The 22,110-nt window shown below is 48.7% G+C and overlaps 1 protein-coding gene across 7 annotated transcripts in view; it reads left to right on the plus strand.

The window, feature by feature from the left end:
• The window catches only part of LOC108036838 (protein split ends), a 56,225-nt gene extending 34,616 nt beyond the window's left edge, over positions 1–21,609 (plus strand). For 2 of the 7 annotated variants that reach the window (XM_017113185.3, XM_017113190.3), the window contains 10 exons: positions 2,018–3,357; positions 3,442–4,419; positions 4,479–5,314; positions 5,443–17,713; positions 17,768–17,874; positions 18,072–18,152; positions 18,285–18,480; positions 18,551–18,850; positions 18,923–19,242; positions 19,313–21,609. In XM_017113185.3, the coding sequence (XP_016968674.1) occupies positions 2,018–3,357; positions 3,442–4,419; positions 4,479–5,314; positions 5,443–17,713; positions 17,768–17,874; positions 18,072–18,152; positions 18,285–18,480; positions 18,551–18,850; positions 18,923–19,242; positions 19,313–19,600 (16,717 nt within the window). In that variant the 3' untranslated portion in view covers positions 19,601–21,609. Of the gene's footprint in view, positions 1–1,159; positions 1,679–2,017; positions 3,358–3,441; positions 4,420–4,478; positions 5,315–5,442; positions 17,714–17,767; positions 17,875–18,071; positions 18,153–18,284; positions 18,481–18,550; positions 18,851–18,922; positions 19,243–19,312 lie in introns of those variants that run through there. The other 5 variants (XM_050885340.1, XM_017113187.3, XM_017113192.3 and 2 more) reach the window with 5 other exon arrangements.
• Positions 21,610–22,110: the final 501 nt, after the last annotated feature.

Below are 22,110 nucleotides of genomic sequence, written 5' to 3' on the forward strand. Positions count from 1 at the left end.
TGCTATTGCAGTCGCTAACAGTTTCTTGTGACACACGTCCCGTGCCCAGTTTCGAAAAGGGGCGGGGTGGGCGAGGCCCCTTATCTACAAAACAGATTAGCAGAAAGATGCCGTCGACCACGTTCGATCCGGTAGACGATCTCGTATTTCCATTTGCTCGTGTCCCTGAGGCTGAGGCTCTTATTATCTGTGCCATTGAACGCGTTCGTAAGCCCCAATTCTAGCCCCATCTGGGAGGAACCCCTCCGAGTGCACTTCGTATATACACTTTAAAGCATAGTTCCTGGAAGTGTTGTTGCTGCTTTGCGTATGCAGTGCAAAATACAAAGTTCATTCATTAGTTGTCTTACTTTTTTGGCGTATTCAGTTGTTTTTGCTTAGGCAGTTGACATAGTTTGAAATATCTTTCGGCTCTATTCCCTTAAATACGAGATGTCTGCCTCAACAATGGACGCATAAGCGAAACAACAACATTTAGCAAAGGTCGCGCCTGTCCTATACCTTTTTCAGGACGCGAAGACAAATGCTGAGCTGAACCAACCCCCTATTCAAGAGTGGTTCTGCGGAGTGAGTTGTGCCCTTCCTGCCTTATTTATCCGGGGGTTGGTTCCTGCGTCTTTAATGGCGTTGTGAAACTCAGGTAGAAGAACCGCTCATTCTACCTGGTTTTCCGTCCCCTTCGCACTGGCAGACAAGAAGTGGCTTTGGCCCATAAGTGAAGTCAGAATCATAGTTTTCAGGAAGCGAAACAGTCGTTCTGGAAGTGTAGAGAATAAACAAATTAGCCATAGTTTTTTTTTAACTTTTAGGTGTGTAATATAGCGAAATGAATAGCTTGTAAATATTAGCGTATTTTAGAGAGCTGAGCCCATTTTACTAAAAGTAATATCTGAATTCATGGCGTGACTCGTGTTCGATTGTAGCAATAAAATCGAATACCTAATGTTCTATAAGGAGCGGTACATAGCATGGCCGCTACTCAGGCTAGAAAATTCTAAGGACTACCGCGGAAAAACAAATTGTTGAATTCGACACGTCCTCTACATGACTGTCTTACGGCGATGCGTTACGTTTCGGCTGCTTACGTTACGTGCCCGCCTGCGTGCGTGAGTACCAGACTGCCGGTCTGGCAGCACTACACGCGAATATCGGCACAAAACGAAGTCGCGGTGGCCAGCGAACAACGAGCAGAGGCAGACGAGAACTATTAAAAATTAGCGAATTTGGACGACCAAGAACCTAAAGCAACTTTAGGCCGTGCAAAATTGAAGGAATAATATCAATTTCAACAAAAAAACCGGTTTGGATTTAAAACAGCAGCATCGCGCTCTCGCGGTCCCGGCTTTTTCTGAGTCTGTGTTGGTGCCCCTCCGTGGCAGTGTGCGTGTGTCGACCTATGTGTTTGTGCGCGATTGTTGCCGCGTAAACAGTCGCACGTCGGTTTATTTGGCGCCCGTTTATTTATTTGGCCGGGTGAAAATTTTCATAAAGTGCTGATCCACCATAGCGCCAATAAATCGGGATCGCAGCCGCCAAAGGCATTAAATCGGTAGAACTGTTCCCAATGATAGGCCCAAGTGGTGGGGTGCCCGTTTCTGGGGCTGTGAAACTATTGCGCGATAACCTTGCTTCGACAACGATTTTCCCAGTGAAAACCGAGAAATAATATTATGCGGAGGTGGGTTTGGAATCTGGAATGGTGCTCGGTAAAACATGCCCAAGATCATGAATATCGGTCGTTTGCATTTCACTTATAGCAAGCCAAACAAAATCGTTCTCATAGGTACATGCGATAGCCCAGCATGGCAGCCGCCCTACAAAAGAGAAATACATATGCATATGGTCATACACACATGCATATGTAGGTCTATTTGTACCCTATAAGTGTCCCATTTGAGGGAGAATAATTGTCTATGAAAAAATAATTATAGTAATAGTAGTAGTCTATATTTCTATATAAAGCAACTGAACACCTTTCCGGCCTGCATTTGATTGCAATTGTTGTTTCTTGTTTTAGGTCTACAGAGGAACCACCGACAAACAGCTTCGAAAGGAACTACTACGACCGCACCAGCAGCCGCTTAGTCAGTCAATATCAGACGAGCAACTCCGCCTCCTTGGCCAATTCTAACTCAATCTCCAGTCCCTCGTCCGTGAGCGCCTCCGCGTCAGTGTCCGCATCGGCGGCTGGAGGATCCTCCGAGAGATCGCGCAACCGAGATCGCTTGTACAGGAATGGTTCTGCCAGCGGTCACAGCGGCGGCATCAACAGCAGCGGCAACAGCAGCAACACGACGACGACGACAGCAGCCTGCACAGCTGGAGCTGGAGGATCTGGAACGGGTGGAGCTGGAGGATTGATAGTATCAGGAGCTGGAGGAGTGCCGCAGGCGCTAGGCGACCGGAGCAGCAGCCACAATATCCACCAGAATCAGCAGAGCGCGCGGGTGGCACCACCACAGTCATGGTACGAAGCCGCCGCTGCTGCAACGACGGCCCAATTAAAAAGTCCTGGTGGCAGTGGCAATGCCGGCGCCTCAGCAGCCGGTGGCTTTACAATGAGCAGCTCACCGATCAACCATCATCAGCACCAGCACCCACATCTTCAGAATCCTCAACACCCGCACTACAGCAGCAGCACAGCGGCAGGAGCCGTAGGATCCTGTCCATCTCCCGCCCAAGGACAGTTACAGATCCAATCGCAGACTACGGCCGTGCATCGGAGCGTGGCTTATGCGGGGAGTGCTGCGGATGACTTGCTAACCACCGCCACCTCGCGCAAGATGCACCACCTTCACAGTAGCAAACTCAATAAGCTACTTAAGGGGGCAGGAGCAGCGGGCAGCGGAGGAGCACGCTCTGGTTCGGAATCGCCAGGAGGAGCTGGAGGAGCTGCTCCGTTGGCGACGACAAGTACAATCACAAACAATAGTTTTAGTAGTAATAGTTTAAATAATACAATAACCACGGCAACTCCAACGATGCCCACTGTAGTATCTGGAGCTGCAGGATCGGTAGGACTAGGATCTGGATCAGCTGTGGGAGCAGCTTCCAATCCCGGTTCCGGCTTGGCCAGCGGTGACATTCTAAATGTGGCCGCTGCTTTGGCCGCCGCTGTGGACAATGTTATGCCAGTGCATGCGATCCGGACGCGACACCACCTGCACGGACGCAGCACCACCTCCTCCAGTCGCTCGCACTCGCGTTCGCCGAGTAGCTACAGCAGTTCGCATAGCTCATCGTCCTCATCGCACTCCTCATCCCACTCGCACGCGTCCAGTCCCGTCCAGTCTACGGGCAATTGTGCGATGGCAGAGGGGCGCGGCGGGCGTACCCTCCAGTCCGTCGCCGTTACCAGTGAGTATTCTTATCCCGATCCCACCAAAAATGTCAGACAATATCGGACTTCAATTAACGTACTACTTTACTTTACCGCCGCAGGCAACTCTTCAAATCCCAGTGGCAATGCTGGCAACGCCAGTAGCGCAGGCGGCGGCGGAGGCTGTGGCTCCAGTTCATCCTCAAGCAGTAGCTCTAGTTCCAGTGGATCCTCCTCGTGTCTGCCGGCCAATCCCGTGGTGCATTCCGAAGACAACCGGCCGCTGGCGATACGTGTCCGCAACCTGCCCGCCCGTTCCTCGGACACATCGCTCAAGGATGGTTTATTTCATGAGTACAAAAAGCACGGCAAGGTCACGTGGGTCAAGGTGGTGGGCCAAAACTCGGAGCGGTATGCTTTAGTTTGCTTTAAGAAGCCTGATGACGTCGAAAAAGCTCTGGAGGTCTCGCATGATAAGCACTTTTTCGGTTGCAAGATCGAGGTAGAACCTTATCAGGGCTACGATGTCGAGGACAACGAGTTCCGCCCCTATGAAGCTGAGCTCGATGAGTACCATCCAAAGTCTACAAGGACGCTCTTTATCGGGAACCTTGAGAAGGACATTACCGCCGGCGAGCTGCGTGGCCACTTTGAGGGCTTTGGTGAGATCATTGAGATCGACATCAAGAAGCAGGGCCTAAATGCCTACGCGTTCTGTCAGTATTCGGATATTGTCTCAGTGGTGAAGGCAATGCGCAAAATGGACGGAGAGCACTTGGGCAGTAACCGGATTAAGTTGGGCTTTGGAAAATCAATGCCCACCAATTGCGTTTGGATTGATGGTGTCGGCGAAAAGGTTTCCGAGTCGTTTCTTCAGTCACAGTTCACGCGATTTGGGACAGTGACCAAAGTCAGCATCGATCGGAACAAGCAGTTGGCCCTAGTGCTGTACGACCAGGTGCAGAATGCCCAAGCCGCAGTGAAAGACATGCGCGGGACGATCATGCGGGGCAGAAAGCTGCAAGTGGATTTTGCATCGAGGGAGTGTCAGGATGCCTTCTATGACAAGCTGGAGAAGCAGCAACAGCAACAGGGTTCGAGTAAGCTTAAGCCGAAATATCCATTGTTACAATAATTAATGTAATCTTATTTTTTCAAGGTTCTATCTCGCGCTTTAGTCGCTATGAGCCGACTGCCTCCTCATCGCAATCCCGATCCCGCGCGTCTTCCTTTAGCCGCCACCAGAACAACTCAAACGACGGATGCTCGCCTGGAAGCACGCCGGGAGGAGCTAGCAGTGGAAATGCCACTGGAAGCAGTACAATTAACCAAAGCACCAACAGCATCATCACTTCAAGCATTGGTACCACTGCCTCCAGTGCAATGCCAGCTCCAAGTTTAGCGCCTGCTTCAGTAAGCAGTAGTGGCAACAACTCCGGAACGATGCCTGCAGCCGCATCCATGCCCTCGACGCCAAGCTCGTCTTCTAGTTCGATGCCCATGTCTCCGGCTGCTCTGGCGCAAAGGCATCGAATGGCTCGAAATGCGCGTCAAACCGTTGACTGTGATTTCAACGATGTGGGTCGCCTTCGGTTTCGCAACTCTGAGGAGGTTGCTGGAGGTTCAGGAAATTCCACGCTGTTTGAGGAAGTTCGCTCCGATTCCCCAGTACTCGCTCGTCAAGGAACAGCTTTATCTGGATCTGCCGGAGCCGTGGGAGAATCAATCGATGGAACGATAAACAGTATCCAAATTGGTGGTGGAGCAATTGCAACGTCGGGATCAGAAGGCTTCACCGGATCTGGCAGCAACAGTCTTAGCCGGAGACGTTGCGGTAAGACACCTAAAGACTTGCACTCCGTGCACAATCAACGTTTCCATTTGGCAGAACAACTCGAGGAGTGCCCCTCCAGTGGTGATGAGGGTGTGGTCAGTCCGCGTAAGCGAATAAAAATGGATTACCACCATCACCAACATCATTCCAATGCTAGTGGGGTGAGTAAACTAAGTTAAGATTTAACAAGTCCCGAATTTCGGATACACATTTACAAAGTTAAACAGCAACACAGCCATTGCTTTATTACATAAAAACTAATTCACGCTGGTAACAACTTTTCTTTTAGCTGGAGTCCACTGGAGAACACAGCAGCATCAACAAACCCAGCCCCCTTTCCTTGTCCAACTGTGATGTGATACACGATCCTCTTAACCGCAAAAGCGAAATACGCAGGGTGTCCGAGACCCCGAGTGGTTCCCCCAGCATGAAGTTTCCCGGCCACCTGCCGTCGGCGCCTCCATCCATGATGCTTAGCTGCCGGCGCCCGTCCATTGATGTAGGAGCACTGTCGGCGCTCTCTAGCTCCTCGGCTTTCCGTCACGGAATCGTTGGAGCTAGCAGCATGGATCAACAGCATATGTTGAACGCTTCCTTGGCTGCAAAGAGGAGACGAGTGACCAACTCCATGCAGCAGCCAAGCTCATCCTCAACCAGCAATAATTCTGGTGGATCTGGCTTAGGCGGCATAAGTAGTCTAACGCCGACGGATGACTACCATCATCACGTCTCGAGAGGCAGGGGCCATCAGCTACATTCCCATCACTCCCACGAGGCCAGCGGTGGAGAAAGTGCGGACGGGTCTCGTCCTGGAACACCGCTGTGCGATGAGCGACCTGAGGTCTTGCCCACAGAGCCACGCCGCCTGCCTCCGCCTAGAGAAAGAGCGCGAGAGAGAGTGCGGGATGTCATGTGGCTTCCCCTGCCAAAATTCGGTGTGCTCTTTTTCCAACAACAGCAATCCAGAGGCAGTGGAAGCGGAGGGGGAAGCAGCTACCTACAGCCGCAACTGGGGGCAGGGTCGTCCGGAGGTTTGGGAGGTTTAGGAACTTCTTCGACCTCGGCATGCTCCCTCAATAACTCTAGTCTAAACGCCAGTCAGGCAATAAGCTCCTGTTCTGGAACTGTATTGCTGCCCAGCCCATCCTCACGATATTGGCGATCGTCCTCGCACCACCAACACCATCAGCATAATCACCAGCAGCAGTCGCAGCAATTGCATGGATCCACATCTTCCAATTCTGGTTTGATGGCCAGTCCGGCACGCCCACGCTCACTTAGTTCCAATTCCAGCGATTCTGACGTACCTGGTCAAAATGCTGGCGGAAGTCCATCGTTGGATGAGCGACTTCGCAACTTTGAGGAGAACTACGAGAGATGGTCTGGAGGAAGCAGCAGAGATCATGCTTCAAGTCATACCCCCTCTAGTGCCACGCCATCCTGGCAGCTCTCCATGCACATGAACTTGGGGAGCAGCTTGAATTCGCATCAAACAAGTTCGGGGTCCGGGAATAGCAACAGTTCAAGTGGTACAGTATCGAGCTCCACGAGCAATTCTCGGCACAAGTTTCTAGACATTGACGAGCTGCAACCTTCGGACATTGTCAAATCCGTACTAGCCAAAAAAAGCATATTCGATGACGATTTCCAACGGCTAAATAAAAACCAGTGGTACGATCCAGCCAGCTCTGACTTCGCTTTGGGCTCCAGCTCCAATATTGTGGTGGGATCTTCATTGGGATCTAGTGCATCCCGACATGCTGGTGGCGCAAGCAGCGGAAACACCTCACCTGCCTTGCCCAATCTCGCGGCAACTAAAACAACTCCAATTATTGGAAACTGTGGTGGTGGTTTGGGAAATTCGACGAGTAGCAAAACGGCGGGATTGCTCCAGAGGCTCAGCAGTTTGTCACCCATGAACTCACCTCAAGCTTCGATGTCGCCCTATAACAGCCCATCACCCTCACCTTCGGTGGGAGGAGCTACGTCCGCTAGCCATGGACAGTTGAACAAACCTACAGCTCCGGGAGCTGCAAGTGGAGGACTCAGTGGAGGATCTACCGCCGCCTCTTCCTCACCAGCTACCAATTCGGGACCCACTAAGGGTCTCCAGTACCCGTTTCCAAGTCACCCGCCACTGCCAAACACCGCTGCACCACCGCCGGCCGTGCAGCCAGCGCCACCACCTCCTCCAGAAATGGCAAAACAATCGAGATCGGTTGTACACAGTTCAGGAAGCAATCTGACCAAGAGTTTAAGCGTGCCAGATGCTCCTCAACAGTCACCAGCGAGAATACAGCTTCAGAAATCTGCCTCAGTGCCAGGGAGTACTAACGTGGGCACCACCAACAGCTTATCCTCAGGATCTACAACCGGATCTACGAGTATATCTGCATCTACTTCATCATCATCGTCCAACGGTAACAGTTCCTCAACCACAACAACGTCACATGTACAAAAGCCACCACAACCGACCTATAGCGAGGAGGAGCAGTCGAAAAAGAGTGGTACCTCGTCATCGCAATCCTCCAGTTCCAGCTCGAAGAAGGTCAGCAGCAGCCATGACAAATCTCACAGCAAGCACAACAACCGATCGGACAGCGACAAGAAGAACAAAAAGTCTGAAAAAAATTCGTCATCTCATTCGTCGTCCTCCGATAAGCGGAAGAACTCGACTGCTTCCCAGTCCTCCAAATCAGCTACTCCCCGGATCGAAGACGACTCCAGTGAACCCGATGAGTCGGCAGAGAAATCCGAAAAGGACCAGCGCCACGAGAGGGAAAAGAAGGAGCGTCAGGAAAAGGAGAAAAGAGAAAAGGATCTGCGTAAGCAGCACGAGCGAGAGGAGAAGGAGCGAAAGGCCTTGCAGGAGGAAAGAGAGAAGGAGGATCGAAAGGCTAAGGAGGAGAAAGAAAAGGAAAAGGAGCGGGAGAAAAAGGCCCAGGAGGATCGGGAAAAAAAGGAAAGAGAAGAGCGAGAGCTTAGAGAGAAGGAGCAGCGTGAAAAGGAACAAAAGGAAAAAGAAATCCGAGAAAAGGAGATGCGCGAAAAGGAGCTAAGGGAAAAGGAGTTGCGAGATAAAGATCAAAGGGAAAAGGAGCAGCGTGAGAAGGAGCAAAGGGAAAAGGAGTATCACCGCGAGAAGGATCAACGTGAGAGGGAGCAGCGGGAAAAGGAACAATCTCGCCGAGCCATGGATTCGGAGCAAGAAGCTCGCTTGGGTCGCATGCGTGAACTCTCTTCGTATCACAAAAGCAAAGCAGATGCCACCGTAGAGGCTAGCAGCTTTTATTCCCACAACAATGCCTCTTCCTCAACTGCTCCAATCGACTGTCACCACAACAAGGAAAACGCTGCGGAAGCCACTTCTCCCAATACTCCGAATGCTTCCCCATCAACACCTTCAGAAAACGCATCCAAGGATCGCTCCCGAAAGTTGTCTAGAAATTCGCCAGTGCGCTTGCATAAACGACGACTTAGCTCACAAGAAAGCAACCACAGTGCCGGAGTAGGCGGAGGATCGAGTCAACAGAACCACCATGAAGACTATGTGAAGCGAATAAGAATGGAAAGCTCTCAGAATACATCGGCTCACAACAGTAATCAAAGGTTGAATGACCGCCGGGACTCCAAGGAACACAAGAGCAATAGTTCTAAGGAAGATAAAACTAGTAGTTCTCACACCTCAAAGTCCCATGGTAGTGGAGGAAGTTCCTCCTCGTCCTCAAAGCATCAACGCCGGGACAAACATCACCAGAAGAGCAGTGTAAGCTCCATAGAAACGAATCCCTCTATTGAAATGGTGGTGGATCCTTCTCCGCAGACTAAGCCACAGTTAAATACGAGTGAGGAGGAGCAGCACTCTCAGCCCAAAAGAGAGAAGGAAAGGGAGCACTCCAACAGTCACCATCATGGCAGTAGTTCATCCTCCAGGCATAAAAGCAAAAGAGAGCATCATCACCATCGCGAGAAAAAGCGGCATTCGGTGGCGGAATCCACAAACACAGATGAAGAACACACACCACAGCAGCACAATCCTCACAGGAGAATATCGGCGGCAGGAAGCGGATCTGCTGGAGAACTCAGCTCAGCTGCCACTAACACCTCGAGTGGAAAACCGCATCATCACCACCATAGAAGAAGTGTGGAACGGAAATCGTCGAGGGGGTCTGACGAAGGCCATATGTCTTCCTCGAAATCGCTTCGCGCTAAACTGATGATGCTAAGCTCTGCAGATTCTGACGACACGGATGATGCTTCCAAGAAGCACTCAATTTTCGACATTCCGGACGATTGTCCAAATGTTTCAATGTACGACAAAGTAAAAGCTAGGAGCTGTAAGAATATGCAACGTCAGGCGGAGGAAAAGAAGATCAAGGCGAAATTCTCGCAGCTGAAGCAATCTCGTGCCAAAAAGAAGCGCTCTACCAGCTATGACGGGGATTCGGACACGGAGTTCGAGGATCGTCATCATCGGAATAGTGGCAGTAGCAGTTTCCATGGTCGTTATCCTGGACTCTCTAGCAGCGATGATGATGACGATGAAGAGTGCCATCAACGGCGGATTTCTTCTGATTCGGATGCAGAGCCCGGAGATCAGGATCCACAGGATACAAGCTCCCTACCTGGTAACAGGTTGCGTCAGATGCAGCAGAACCTTAGGAGACTTTGCGATGGGGACGATAGCTCTGAGGATGAGATTAGAAGGAATGTGATGAGGCACAGTCATCTGGGAAAGCGAAACTCGCACTCTACCCGGATTGCATCCGATTCGGAGTCACAATCCCTGCCAGCTCCTGATTTGGCGATTAAACAAGAACAACCCGCGGCTCCAGTCCAGGAAATCAAGCGAGAGCAACTCTCTGACAGCGAAACAAAATTCAAATCCCGTCATGATTCCAACTCCTCGATAGAAGAGCGCAAGCTGAAGACGGAAAGAGAGATTAAGAAAGAGATTGGAGATTTCTACAATTCAGCTGCTTACACATACTCTGATTCTGGGAAGACGAAAGATTACTCTCCAGAGACTCGAAAGAAGCATAAGAAGAGCAAGAGGCGCCTAAAGTCCTCTTCCACAGCGGAGACATCTGCTCCTCCAACTCCTCTGCTGGTGACTCCGTCGACACCCTCCATCTTTGATGTCCACTCCTCGACCGAGTGCAAAACCAAGTTCGATAGTTTTGATGATATCAAAACTGAGGGTGCCTCTCTTCCAATAGAAATTGCAGCCAGTGAGAGGAGGAAGCACAAGGAGAGAAAGGAAAAGAAACGCGAAAAGCTGAGGAATATGACGGAGACCAATAGCAGTACCATTGTAAACAATTTGCCCATCACGAATGATACAGGAACAGAAAAATTATCAAAAGAAGAGCGCCATCGTCTCAAGAAGTCTAAGAAATCAAAGAGCCTGGATACATCCTCTTCCACGAAATTATACAACTCAGGAGTAGTCCGTCCTAATGCTACTCCTATGCCTGCCACACCCACTTCAGCTCCCGTGATGACACAACCTTCAAAGAGAGGAGACGATAAAATGGAGTTTATCTTTGGCATCATTTCTGATGAGGAAGAAACCCAGTTTCCCGAACAACCAGAAATTAATAAGGACGTAATAGCGAGCTGTGGCTCTACTACTGGCCCCATTGTTTCCGCTGCTTTGCAAACCTACAAACAGGAACCTTCCACCCCTACCAGCAAAAATCAGGAAGCACTTAATCAATTGCCAGTGCAGGAGGATGAGCAGCAACAGGAGAGAAGTCGACAGACGGGTGGAAGCAGCTCTTCCTCTCATGCGGATAGGGAGAGACATCGGAAGGAGAAGCGCGAGAAGAAGCGGCGCGAAAAATCTCAGCGAGAACAGCAAAATCAAGCACAACAGCAATCCTCCAAGTCTGAGACCAAAGTGGATGATGATAACAGCGTGGATATGGATGAAGCAGGGAGGGCCCTAGAAGCTCAACTGATGATTGACTTTGACAGCAAGACGATTCCAGAGGAAGCAACTCCTTCAACCGCCGCTACCTACAGATCCGATATGGCGGATGTGTTCCGATTCTCCGACAATGAAGACAACCAATCAGTGGATATGATTAAACAGGGCGCAAAACCGGAGCAGCTTGAGCAGCATAAAAGCAAGGACAAAAAGAAGAAGAAAAAACGATCCAAAGAGGAGAAGCAGGAGAAGATGCTGCAACAACACCGCAGGGATTCCCTGCCAAGTGTGGCGCCCACTTCATCCGCTCCTCCTACTCCTGGTAAGCTGACTGTAAACGTACAAGCTGCCACCAAGCATGCAGAAGAGCACTTGGACGCCAAGCATGTTTCATCGCCACCCTTGTGCAAACCATCTCCCAGTTTGCCATGTCTAATAGGTGACGATGACGATGATCTACTGCTTACACCAAAGGCAAAAGCTACGACGCCCACAAGCCGTGGAAGCGATAGCCTCACTCCTTCGCGTGAGCAACCTCGTCTTATTAGTCCTATACCTAAAACTCCAACCATTGCCAGCAGTTCTGTGCTGACCACTCAGTCTGCAGAGACTCCTGTGAGCAGTGGAACTGTAGTGACTTCCTCATCTGCCTTGGCCACCACGCCCACATCTTCCACAGCAGCGGGAGCAAGTGCAGCAGTAGCTGCAGTTGCAGGAGCGGAAAGTTCGCCCTCCAGTGCATCTGCTCAAAGCAAGAAAAAGGATATCTTCATACCTGGTTTCGATGGTCAGCTGGATGATAGGATTAGCGAATCAGCTGTTCAATCAATTTCGGCAGAGTTTAATTCATCGTCTTTACTCGATAACATTGCAGATGAGCCGAAAATTCCGGTGGCATCGCCTCCAGGTGCGTCTAAACCTTTGGATAAGCTAGAGGATAGCAAGTCCCGTGTGACCATCTCTCAGGAAGAGACGGAGAGCGCCGTGTCCGCCCTTTTGGGTGAAAGTTTTGGAACTTCATCTACGGCAGATTACTCTCTTGATGGCATGGATGAAATGAATTCAGTAAGTGAAATGGAAACTCCAGCTCTAGTGGTAGCAGAACCCGATGAAGAAGCAGCTTTGGCAGCCAAAGCCATCGAGACAGCTGGGGAGCCTGCAGCGACTCTGGAGGAACCAGAAATCGAGCCTGAGCCAGAACCTGAACCAGACCCCGAGCCTGATCCAGAGCCTGAATCTGAATTGGAACCTGTCGCAGAGGTCGGGGATCCCGATGAACTCAACAAAGCGGTGCAAAGCTTAAGGCACGAGGATATGATGGACATCAAGGCTGATACACCGCAATCAGAGAGAGATCTTCAGATTGATACGGACACAGAAGAAAATCCTGACGAGGCGGATAGCAGTGGACCTAGTCTAAAGATTGATGAAACGGTGCAGAGCTCCTCGTCGCCGGAGAAGTCTATTAGCCATACTTCTGGCAGGGAAATACCAAAACCTCAGGAGGAGTCTAAACCCAAGCCTAGCAAGGAGACCCCACAACAACCTTCTGTGATTACCAAGTTGCCAACCTTGGAACCGCCAAAGGCGGCACCTGTAACTGGAACGGGCTTACCCTCCTCCCCTGCTAAGATTGAGCCGCCAACCATCAGTAAACTTCAACAACCTTTGGTACAGCCCGTGCAGACTGTCTTACCTGCCCCACACCCAGCAGGAAGCGGCGTAAATCCAACACCCCTTATCAATTTGGATCTGTCCAATGTGATGAGCAACTGCTCTAGCTCTAACTCCAGCACGGCTTCTACAACAGCTTCAGCCTCTGCATCAATCTCATTTGGAAGTCCAACTCCAAGTCAGAATACTATGCCACAGGCTTCGACTCCCAAGCAAGCTCCACTTACATCACACCAAACACTACGAGCCCAATCCCTGATTATGCAACCACCCACAATATCCATACCAGAACCGACTCCCCACTTTGTGGTGCCCACAATGGTACTATCTCCACATCAGCAACAGCAGCCTCATCACTCCCAGCAACCTGGAACTTACATGGTTGGCATTCGGGCTCCTTCTCCACACAGTCCGCTCCTTTCACCAGGACGTGGTGGTTCTCAAAACCGCCTAGTGGGTCAGTTGAGTCCTGTTGGGCGACCGGTGGTAAACCAACCGCCACCTCAGCAACAGGTTCAGCAACATACGCTGATAACCAGCCCGCAGGGTAGCAACATAAGCCCATTAGCAAGCCCTACAACGCGAGTAATGGCCGCCAACAACTCGCCTTCAGCCAACAAAGCCAACAGTTACCAGCCAAGAAGCCAGCAACAACAGGTTTCACAGCAGCCTTCGCCTAAACCTATGATTGAGGTGCAGAATTCATCGCAGTTAATGGCAATTCCCCTGCAAAAAATGCCAGCGTTGCCAGTGCCTCATCACCCGACAATTATAAGCAAGGTGGTCACAGTGCAGCCACAACAGGCCACTCAATCCCAGGTGGCCAGTTCGCCACCTTTGGGCAGTCTGCCGCCTCACAAGAACCTCAATGTGAATGCCCAGCAGCAACACCACCAGACCCAGCAGCAGCAGCATTCCCCGCAAATGATGGCCAAGATGACAGCGCAACACCAGCAGCACATGCAACAGCTTATGCATCAGCAGATGATACAGCGACAACAACAGCAGCACATGCAACAGCAACAACTTCATGGTCAGGCGCAACAAATCACGCCAGCTCAGCAACACCAAATGCAGCAACAGCATCAGGCTCAGCAACAGCATCAGGCTCAGCAACAGCATCAGGCTCAGCAACACCATCAAGCACAGCAGCAACATCAGGCACAGCAGCAACACCAAAACCAGCCACAGTTAAACCAACATCACGCTCAACAGCAACATCAGGCTCAAAAACAGCATCAAGTTCAGCCACAGCTCAACCAACAACACCAGACCCAGCAGCAAGCACAGGCCCAACAGCAGCATCAAGTTCAGCAACAGCTCAACCAACAACACCAGACCCAGCAGCAAGCACAGGCCCAACAGCAGCATCAATCTCAGCAGCAGTTAAACCAACAACACCAGGCTCAACAGCAGCAACTGCAGCAAATACAGAAATTGCAACATCAGATCCATGGTGCCCAGCAACAGCAACAATCGCCTCAGGGAACTGGCCATTTGGGAGCCCCCTCGTCGATGTTTGCAACACAGCAACATCATACCCAGCCTCCATCACGAGGATTGACTCAGCAGCAACCTCCGCAACAACTGCCGCACAGTCCACCATGCAAACCAAATACTTTGGTTTCAGTGCCTCAAGTCCAAGTGCCCCAGCCTGCAGCAATAATAACCAAAGTTGGACCCCAAGCACACGCACACCAACATCAGCAACCACATCAACCACTACCGCCAGTAAACCATCATCAAAAACCACTGTCTTCACCTGGAGGAAATCTTCCTGTTCAATCGCCACACAACGTTATCCAGAATACACCGAAGATGATTGTCCAACAACACATTGTACACCCACCAAGCCAAGCACAACCTACTACAGCGAATGTCGTACACTATCTTCCGGGCCAGAGCAAGGAGAATCCAGTTCCTGGTCCTGTGGAACCATCACCGGCTATGGCAAATCTCAAGGCATCGGAAAGTGTGTCGGTTATTCGCACACCTACTCCAACCACCAGTTCGGCAGTGATCTCACCAAAAACTGGGGCCTCCCTGTTAACTGAAGAAAATCTGATTAAGATCTCGCAGCCGAAGCAGGATGAGCTAATCGAGCAGGATTCCAAGGAAGTTGACAGCGATTACTGGTCAGCGAAGGAGGTGAATATTGACAGTGTGATAAAGAAACTAGATACTCCATTGGTTAGTAAGGAAGAGAAAAGGCCAGTCGAGATGCAGACAATTGCAGCGGCTCCAATTCCAAATCCGCAATCTGTGGATCATGCTGTAGTTGAAGACACTCATATCGCAGCTCCCTCGGCGAGTGTGAACAGCTCCAACGATCATGACACAGAGGACGAAACGGAAACAAGACAATTGCCGCCAGCAAAGCCTGTCGTACCCACTGTTGGAAGGCCTCCGGGAAGGGGTGGCAGCGCTAAGCGAGGACGCCAACCGAGGGGAGCGAAAAAGTTGGGAGGATTCCCGCTAAATGCAGCAACAGCAGTCCCAGGAGCGGATTCGGGATTGGTATTACAGCCTGGTGACAATGGAGTGCAAACCAGGCTGAGAAAACCTGTTACAGCTCCTGTGACCAGAGGCAGGAAAGGACGTCCTCCCAGGAATCTGCTTTTGCAGCAGCAGCAACTCCAGCAGCAACAGCTCGATCTGCAGCGAAAGTCCATGGAAATGGTCGGAGGTAGCACACCTGCAGTTGCACCTCCAGCAGTTCCTAATCCTCCAAATCCTGTGCTCACAGCTGCAGAAAAGAAAGCCAGAAATCAAGCTATGACTCAAGCGCAAGCCCAACATCAAGTCGGAAGTCAAGTGGGAACTAGTCAGGATATCTACGAATTCCATGAAGACACTGGTGAAGAACCAAAGGGCAAGACAAATTCGGCTATTGCGCCACCTGCAGACGATCAGCGACCCCGGCTGATTCTCACCATCAATAAAACCCAACCATCGATTAAGAACAGTATTGAAGTTGAGCAACCTGTGCAACAACAGCAACAACAACAACAGCATCAGCCTGACGTTGCATCGCAAGTGGATCCAATAGGAGGGGATAACTCCGAGGCCAGTAACACACGCAAATCTCGCCGTCTACAGGAAAAGGAGGATCGTAGCACGGTAGACGATATCATCGAAGATGTCGTGCGAAATACCAACACTCCAACTGGTACAGGACAGCAGTTGCCAAAAGGAGCCCAAACTCCACCACGACGTTCTGGCAGAAATACGCAGGCCAAGAAGACGGATGCAGTACAACCCGCCAACGCAGTGGGTCGCCCAAGACGCTCAAAGGACAGAAAGACCATTGGTGAACCGCCAGCAAGCTTGATGGAGGAGGCAATCGCGCCCAATCCAACGGCTGCAACTTCTGCATCCAGTCTCTTGCCGCCACCCGAAGCAGTTAATATCCAACCACATATGCCGCAGTTGGACAGTAAGGAAGTGGAACCAGTACAAGTTGTTGCACCGACTCCTACGTCAACTTCTGTGGCCGTGTCTATTCCCGTTCCAGCTCCCACGCCTGTCATGGTTCCTCCCAAGCCCACAATGCCTCAACATCCCAAGAAGAAAGCCATTGCGGCGGCGGAGATTGAATCCTATCAGGCCATCAACTCATCCATTCCCAGCGGTGGGTTGCCAATGCATCAGACTGCCGCCCCTGCTACTCAAAAGATCACTGGTGGGGCAGCGGATGCGGTCAGCAAGGCTCTGGTTGATCCCGTCACGGGAGTTATAACCGCAGGAATGCCTCAGGGCAAGGAGGGCAATCTTCCAGCTGCCACCGCTGCTGCTCCTGCCAACAGCAGCAATGAAGCTGGTCCAACGCTTCATATTTCTCAGCAGCAGCAACATCCACCGCAAGCACCACAGCAACAAGCAAATTTACAGATCAGTACCACTGTGATTGCTTCTGGTGCAGCACCACCGATTACGGCATTGGGAAAATCAGTGCAACTTGAGTCCGCAGCATCAGCGGCCCTGCTCAACAAATCAGTGAGTGTTCTGGTAAAAGGAAACCCCACTCAACAGGTGATTCCGCAGCAGCAACTCTCTCAGATAGTGGCTCCGCCAAAGCAACCCATTGTACTGCAGTCAAATCCCCTTCCCACTGTGCTGCAACATGCTCAGCACAGCAACGTGCGACCACCTCAACCACTTAAGGCTCACGTACTGAACAGGGAAAAGAATCTCCAGCAGCAATTGACGCCCACAAAACAACCAGTAGCTCAACCCCAGCAGCAGCAGCCACATTCCACTCACATGTTGCTGACAGATACGCCAGTAAATCAACAGCAATTGCAGCCCCAGATTATTGCACGTCATCTGCACCACCAACATCTTGTGGTAAACGTGCCGCCACCGACAGCACACTCGCCGCATTCGCCTAGGATTTCCGGTCAGCAACAACAGTTGGGACCGGGAGCTACCGTGAGTCCCCAACAGCAGCAGCCACAAACGTTGGTGATCAAGCAAACGTCTTCGGCTACGACACCACAAATATTGCATGTGGTGAGTTCAAAGGCTTCAGTGGTAGCGCAGCCGCAACAGCAGCAGCCGTTACCCCCTTCGTCTGCAGGAGCTCATATTCAGCTGGGCAAGCCGAACTATGGCTACGCACCCGCTGTTTTACCACCCACTTCATCGGCATCCGTTCAACAGCAGCATCTGTACAAGCAATCCAATCAACAGAAGGGAACTCAGATGCAACTGCCCCTTCACAGCATGATATTGCCCACCCATCCTGGGATGCTGCAGCAGAAACTACCAGCACATCTGCAGCCGCAGCAGCATCAGTTGAATCCTTCGCCGCCGCCTGGAAAGCCAAATCCTGTAGTGCACAACCTGCAGGCTGGACAGATAATGCCAGGAGGTGTGGCAAGTCCACCGCCGGTATCAGCTGCAGTGTTGAAATCCGCTCAGCAGCAGGTTAATACCTCCGTCGGACCACCTGGTAAGTTATGGATAACCTAAACCAAGAGCACAGCTAACTTCAACATTTTTACAGGGCTGCGCACTGCCATACCGAATATAAGTCCGCAGGGTCAGCCAAGAGTTTCGCCCTTGGTTTTACCACCCGGAATGACCGGAGTGCCACCTTTTGACGGAAGTCTGGTAAGCAATTAATAGAATAATATATTTCCTTCGACTTAGCGTACTAAAAATGTTTTTGAAATGTTGAACAAGTTTTAGTGTCATATTTATGATTTTTTTGTATGAAACTTAATTTTGAATTCTAAACTTTTGAGAACTAACCACATATACTAACAATAAACTAAATTTACTATCGAAATTGCTAACTATGGATGCAGCACGACCTGGGCGCTTATGTCGGTGGACGGCGAACCCAGAGTCCGCCTCCTGCTCATCAGCAGGCATCGCCTATAACACCGGTAATGCACAAGTTTTACTTGCGGAGCTTTCAAGTAGCGTAACCAAATTGGGCTCATGCAGCCTTACTGAAACAAATAAGACGAGTAAATGCTTATCTAACCAATAATTTGTTTGTCATTGATATTTTCCAGAACGATTCAACCTATCGAGGAGTGGCTGCTTCCAGGGACTTTATGCTCTACCAGCACCACTTGATGCGAGGTGGCGACTACGATGACAAGATGAGCAACAGTCCGCCGCTAGAGCTAAGACGACCCGGCAGTGGCCCTCCAAGGACCATCGCAGTGCCACACAGTTTGCAAAGTCCTCAGGATCGCACCGCAGCTGGTAAGTGTTCAGAGTTAAAAACCTTGTGATTTTCCAATCCTAGTATCGCCTAAAATGTTTCTGTTTACAGACTCGCCGCAAATGGCGCAGGTTTATGTGCACAATTCCCGCATTCCACCGGCGCACTTTAGCGAAATCGCATCGCGAGGCTTGTACGAGAGTGGTGGCTTACAGCTCGAGCCGCCGCCGGCCCATAGACCAACAGCTTCTATTAGCGTGGTGGTGCCACAACAAATGCCACCTGTCTCCAGCGGAAGTCCATTTATTGGACGCGATGGCAACGTGCAGCCGGGAACCCACCTTCACCCAGGCAAGGCAATGGAAATGCAGTTAGATGATCTGGACCGCATGTCTATGATCGCAGCTGTCGGTAAGTGTAAACTGACCATTAGTCTTTGTAATGCAGTCATAGCTAATAAAAATGTTATGTTCGCAATTACAGTCAAGCAACAGCAGGAGCATCTACAACCTGCTCTGCACGCTGGTATGGAACTGGTCACCCAGCAGGCTCCACCAGCCATGGCTCCACCTCCGGGTGATTCGCTGGTCACTCTTCTGCAACGCTATCCAGTAATGTGGCAGGGTTTACTGGCCCTAAAAACTGATCAGGCCGCTGTCCAAATGCACTTTGTGCACGGAAACCCGAATGTAGCAAGAGCGTCGCTTCCCAGTTTGGTGGAGACCAATACCCCGTTGCTCAGGATTGCGCAGAGAATGCGACTGGAGCAGACACAGCTGGAAGGAGTCGCCAAGAAGATGCAGGTATGTAAAGATATACGATGTAGCTATTGGTAAATTGTGCAAAAATAAAATCATCTTATTTAAAATTTAGGTTGACAAGGAGCATTGCATGCTTTTGGCTTTGCCATGCGGAAGAGATCACGCCGATGTGCTTCAGCATTCAAGGAACCTTCAGACCGGATTTATCACCTACCTGCAACAGAAAATGGCCGCCGGCATTGTAAACATACCAATTCCAGGCAGCGAGCAGGCGGCCTACGTTGTGCACATCTTCCCGGCATGCGATTTTGCTAACGAGAACCTGGAGCGGGCTGCTCCAGATCTCAAGAATCGCGTGTCCGAGTTGGCACACCTCCTGATAGTCATTGCCACTGTATAAATCGCAGAACAGGCTACTTACTGATAAAACAAAACAAATTGAAGAGAAAGGCCTAAAAACAACCGGATTTTAAAACCCACAGAAAAATACAACTGCAAAAAGTAAACCAGAAAGAAAAATTAAACCATCAAAAACAAGATACGCTCTTCTAGTATTTTAAGTAATTTTAAATAGCGATTAAACAAGCAAAAGTTTAAAAAAGCAAAGCAAAACGATACAAAAAGAACTTTAACAAGCTGAAACAAGATGCAAACTTTATTGAATAAACAAATGCAAGAGAAGCAGAAGAACATTGAGGCCAAGATCACATCTTACCGTAAAGAGACCCGCAAGAGACTCAAACAAAGCGAAAAATCCCATAAAATTCCGACACTTTGAAAGCTGAAGCAAAACGATGAATATTTGTCAAAATTAATTATTTAACTCTCCCTAATTTAAAAACATTAACAAAAAGCTTGCAAAGTATCGTTAAGTTTGATCTCAAGAAAGAAAGTTTTATTTTTGCTTAATTTAAAATGAAAGAAACACGTAAAAAACACGAACACCTACACATGCAAATTGAAAGAAATGTTTAAGAAAGCTTACAACATATTAACTGTTTACTGTACTATGCATACTACTACCCATACATAATATTAATATCCGATCCTATCCCTAACACGATTAAGTTTTAATTGGTGTATAACTTTCGACTACTTCGATAGGAAAGTTACTGCTCCGCGTTATACAAAGTTTCCGCCCCGAACGACCAGACGTTTTATTTTAGACAGATCGGTTCCTTGGCTCTATGGTATGCCTTCCTATAAAACTAGTACACGGGGCCTGACATAGACCCAAAGAACACTAGATGGGACTGTCGCCCATGCTGTTGAGCACAATTAGGTTTAGAGATGCGCCCAGAGGCTTTCCTACGATAGCATACACACACATACATTATGCATTACATAACATTATCTAGACGCGTATTTAATTATAATCAATATTTTAAGCCAAATACTTTAAAGTTAAGACACGTTTTATTTCGTGTTGCTACTTTCGCTCTGCACCAGAGTTTCTTCTATTCTCTTACAAATCCTGATAGTTTCCGACTCGACGCGGACGGTAATTTTATTTGTTATTTCCTACCTTTTGTTTCTATTTTATATTTTTTTATTACCACCACCACTGCCACAAAACGAAATCTAAAAATCACTGGTCTACATCTAAACTTAGGCGTTACGATCTCCCCCACTTATTAGTTATTGAGCGCGAAACTTTGTACAATGTTGGGCAGTTTCTGGGCCTTCTTTATGCTGACACCCCACAAGAACATTTACACATAAACATACCCTTCACAATATGATACAATAACCTATATAGTACCCTCTCTGAACACTCCTTAAACTAAATCGTAAGTTTTCACACGACTTGTAAATTTTGTGACCGAAAAGATAATATGAAAAAGAAAAACCGAGTAAAAGAAAAGAAAACAAAACACAACTGTAAAATATTTAAATTATTTAGACTCTAACAAATATGAAATGTAAATACAGTTTAATTAGTGTTTAGCTCGTATTTAGTTGTATGTTTTAAAACTAAACTAAAGAGAAACAAACTGTACATTATATAACAAATTTAAAGATACGAGATAACAGATCAATTCAGCAATTGGTCACCCAGAAATAGAAATCGATAAAGAAAAAGAAAAAAAGCGAAATAAGCAGCAAAGAAAACACAATTTTCAAGTTGAAACAGATGAAGCGCTGTTAATCATATGTTAATGTATAAGTTGTATGATTTAAGAGACTTTAGTTATTTTCTAAGTTACTTTGAAGAATCCGATTAAATTACACTTATTTCTTACACTTGGTTTTGTTTTTATTTTCGCCCTTCAGATTCTATAGGTTTCTTGGCCCGTAAAACAAAATCGAACCCCATAGCGAAATGCAACTTATACATACATATATACATTATATATATAGATGTTAATGTTATAACTGTAATTAAATAAATTCTATACCTATGCAGTAGTTTTGGGCGTTCTTGGAATTTGAATTTAAGAGAGTAGTAATGTGTTTGTAGAGTGCTATGGGATTCAAAAAGTGCTGTACATTGTTAGCTGGGGTTAATATCTGCACAACAAAGTCAGTCTGTGGCCTCAGGAACTCTTTTTAGCTGAACTACGACCAAAAAAAGCAGTGAAAAATTCCTTAAAAGGAGCTTCCAACCGATTTCTTAATTTTATCTACATTCATTTTTTTGTAATTTAACATAATTATTACATATGTTTATTGAAAGTGACACGATATACAATTAAAATGGTAAATCTTAAGGTGTGGTATACATCATTTCTACATCAATTTTGCACGAATTCTACACGAATTTTTCTGTAATTTAACATTATTATTACGTTATAGGTTTATTGAATGTCACAGGATGTTTTTAATATGGTATACAATTTTGGTACATGGTAAGGTATGTTATACATAATTCTACAGGATTCTAAACGAAAATACATACATGGACTCTAC

The sequence above is a fragment of the Drosophila biarmipes genome, chromosome 2L (genome assembly GCF_025231255.1).
Source record: "Drosophila biarmipes strain raj3 chromosome 2L, RU_DBia_V1.1, whole genome shotgun sequence".
Taxonomy (NCBI): Eukaryota; Metazoa; Arthropoda; class Insecta; order Diptera; family Drosophilidae; genus Drosophila; species Drosophila biarmipes.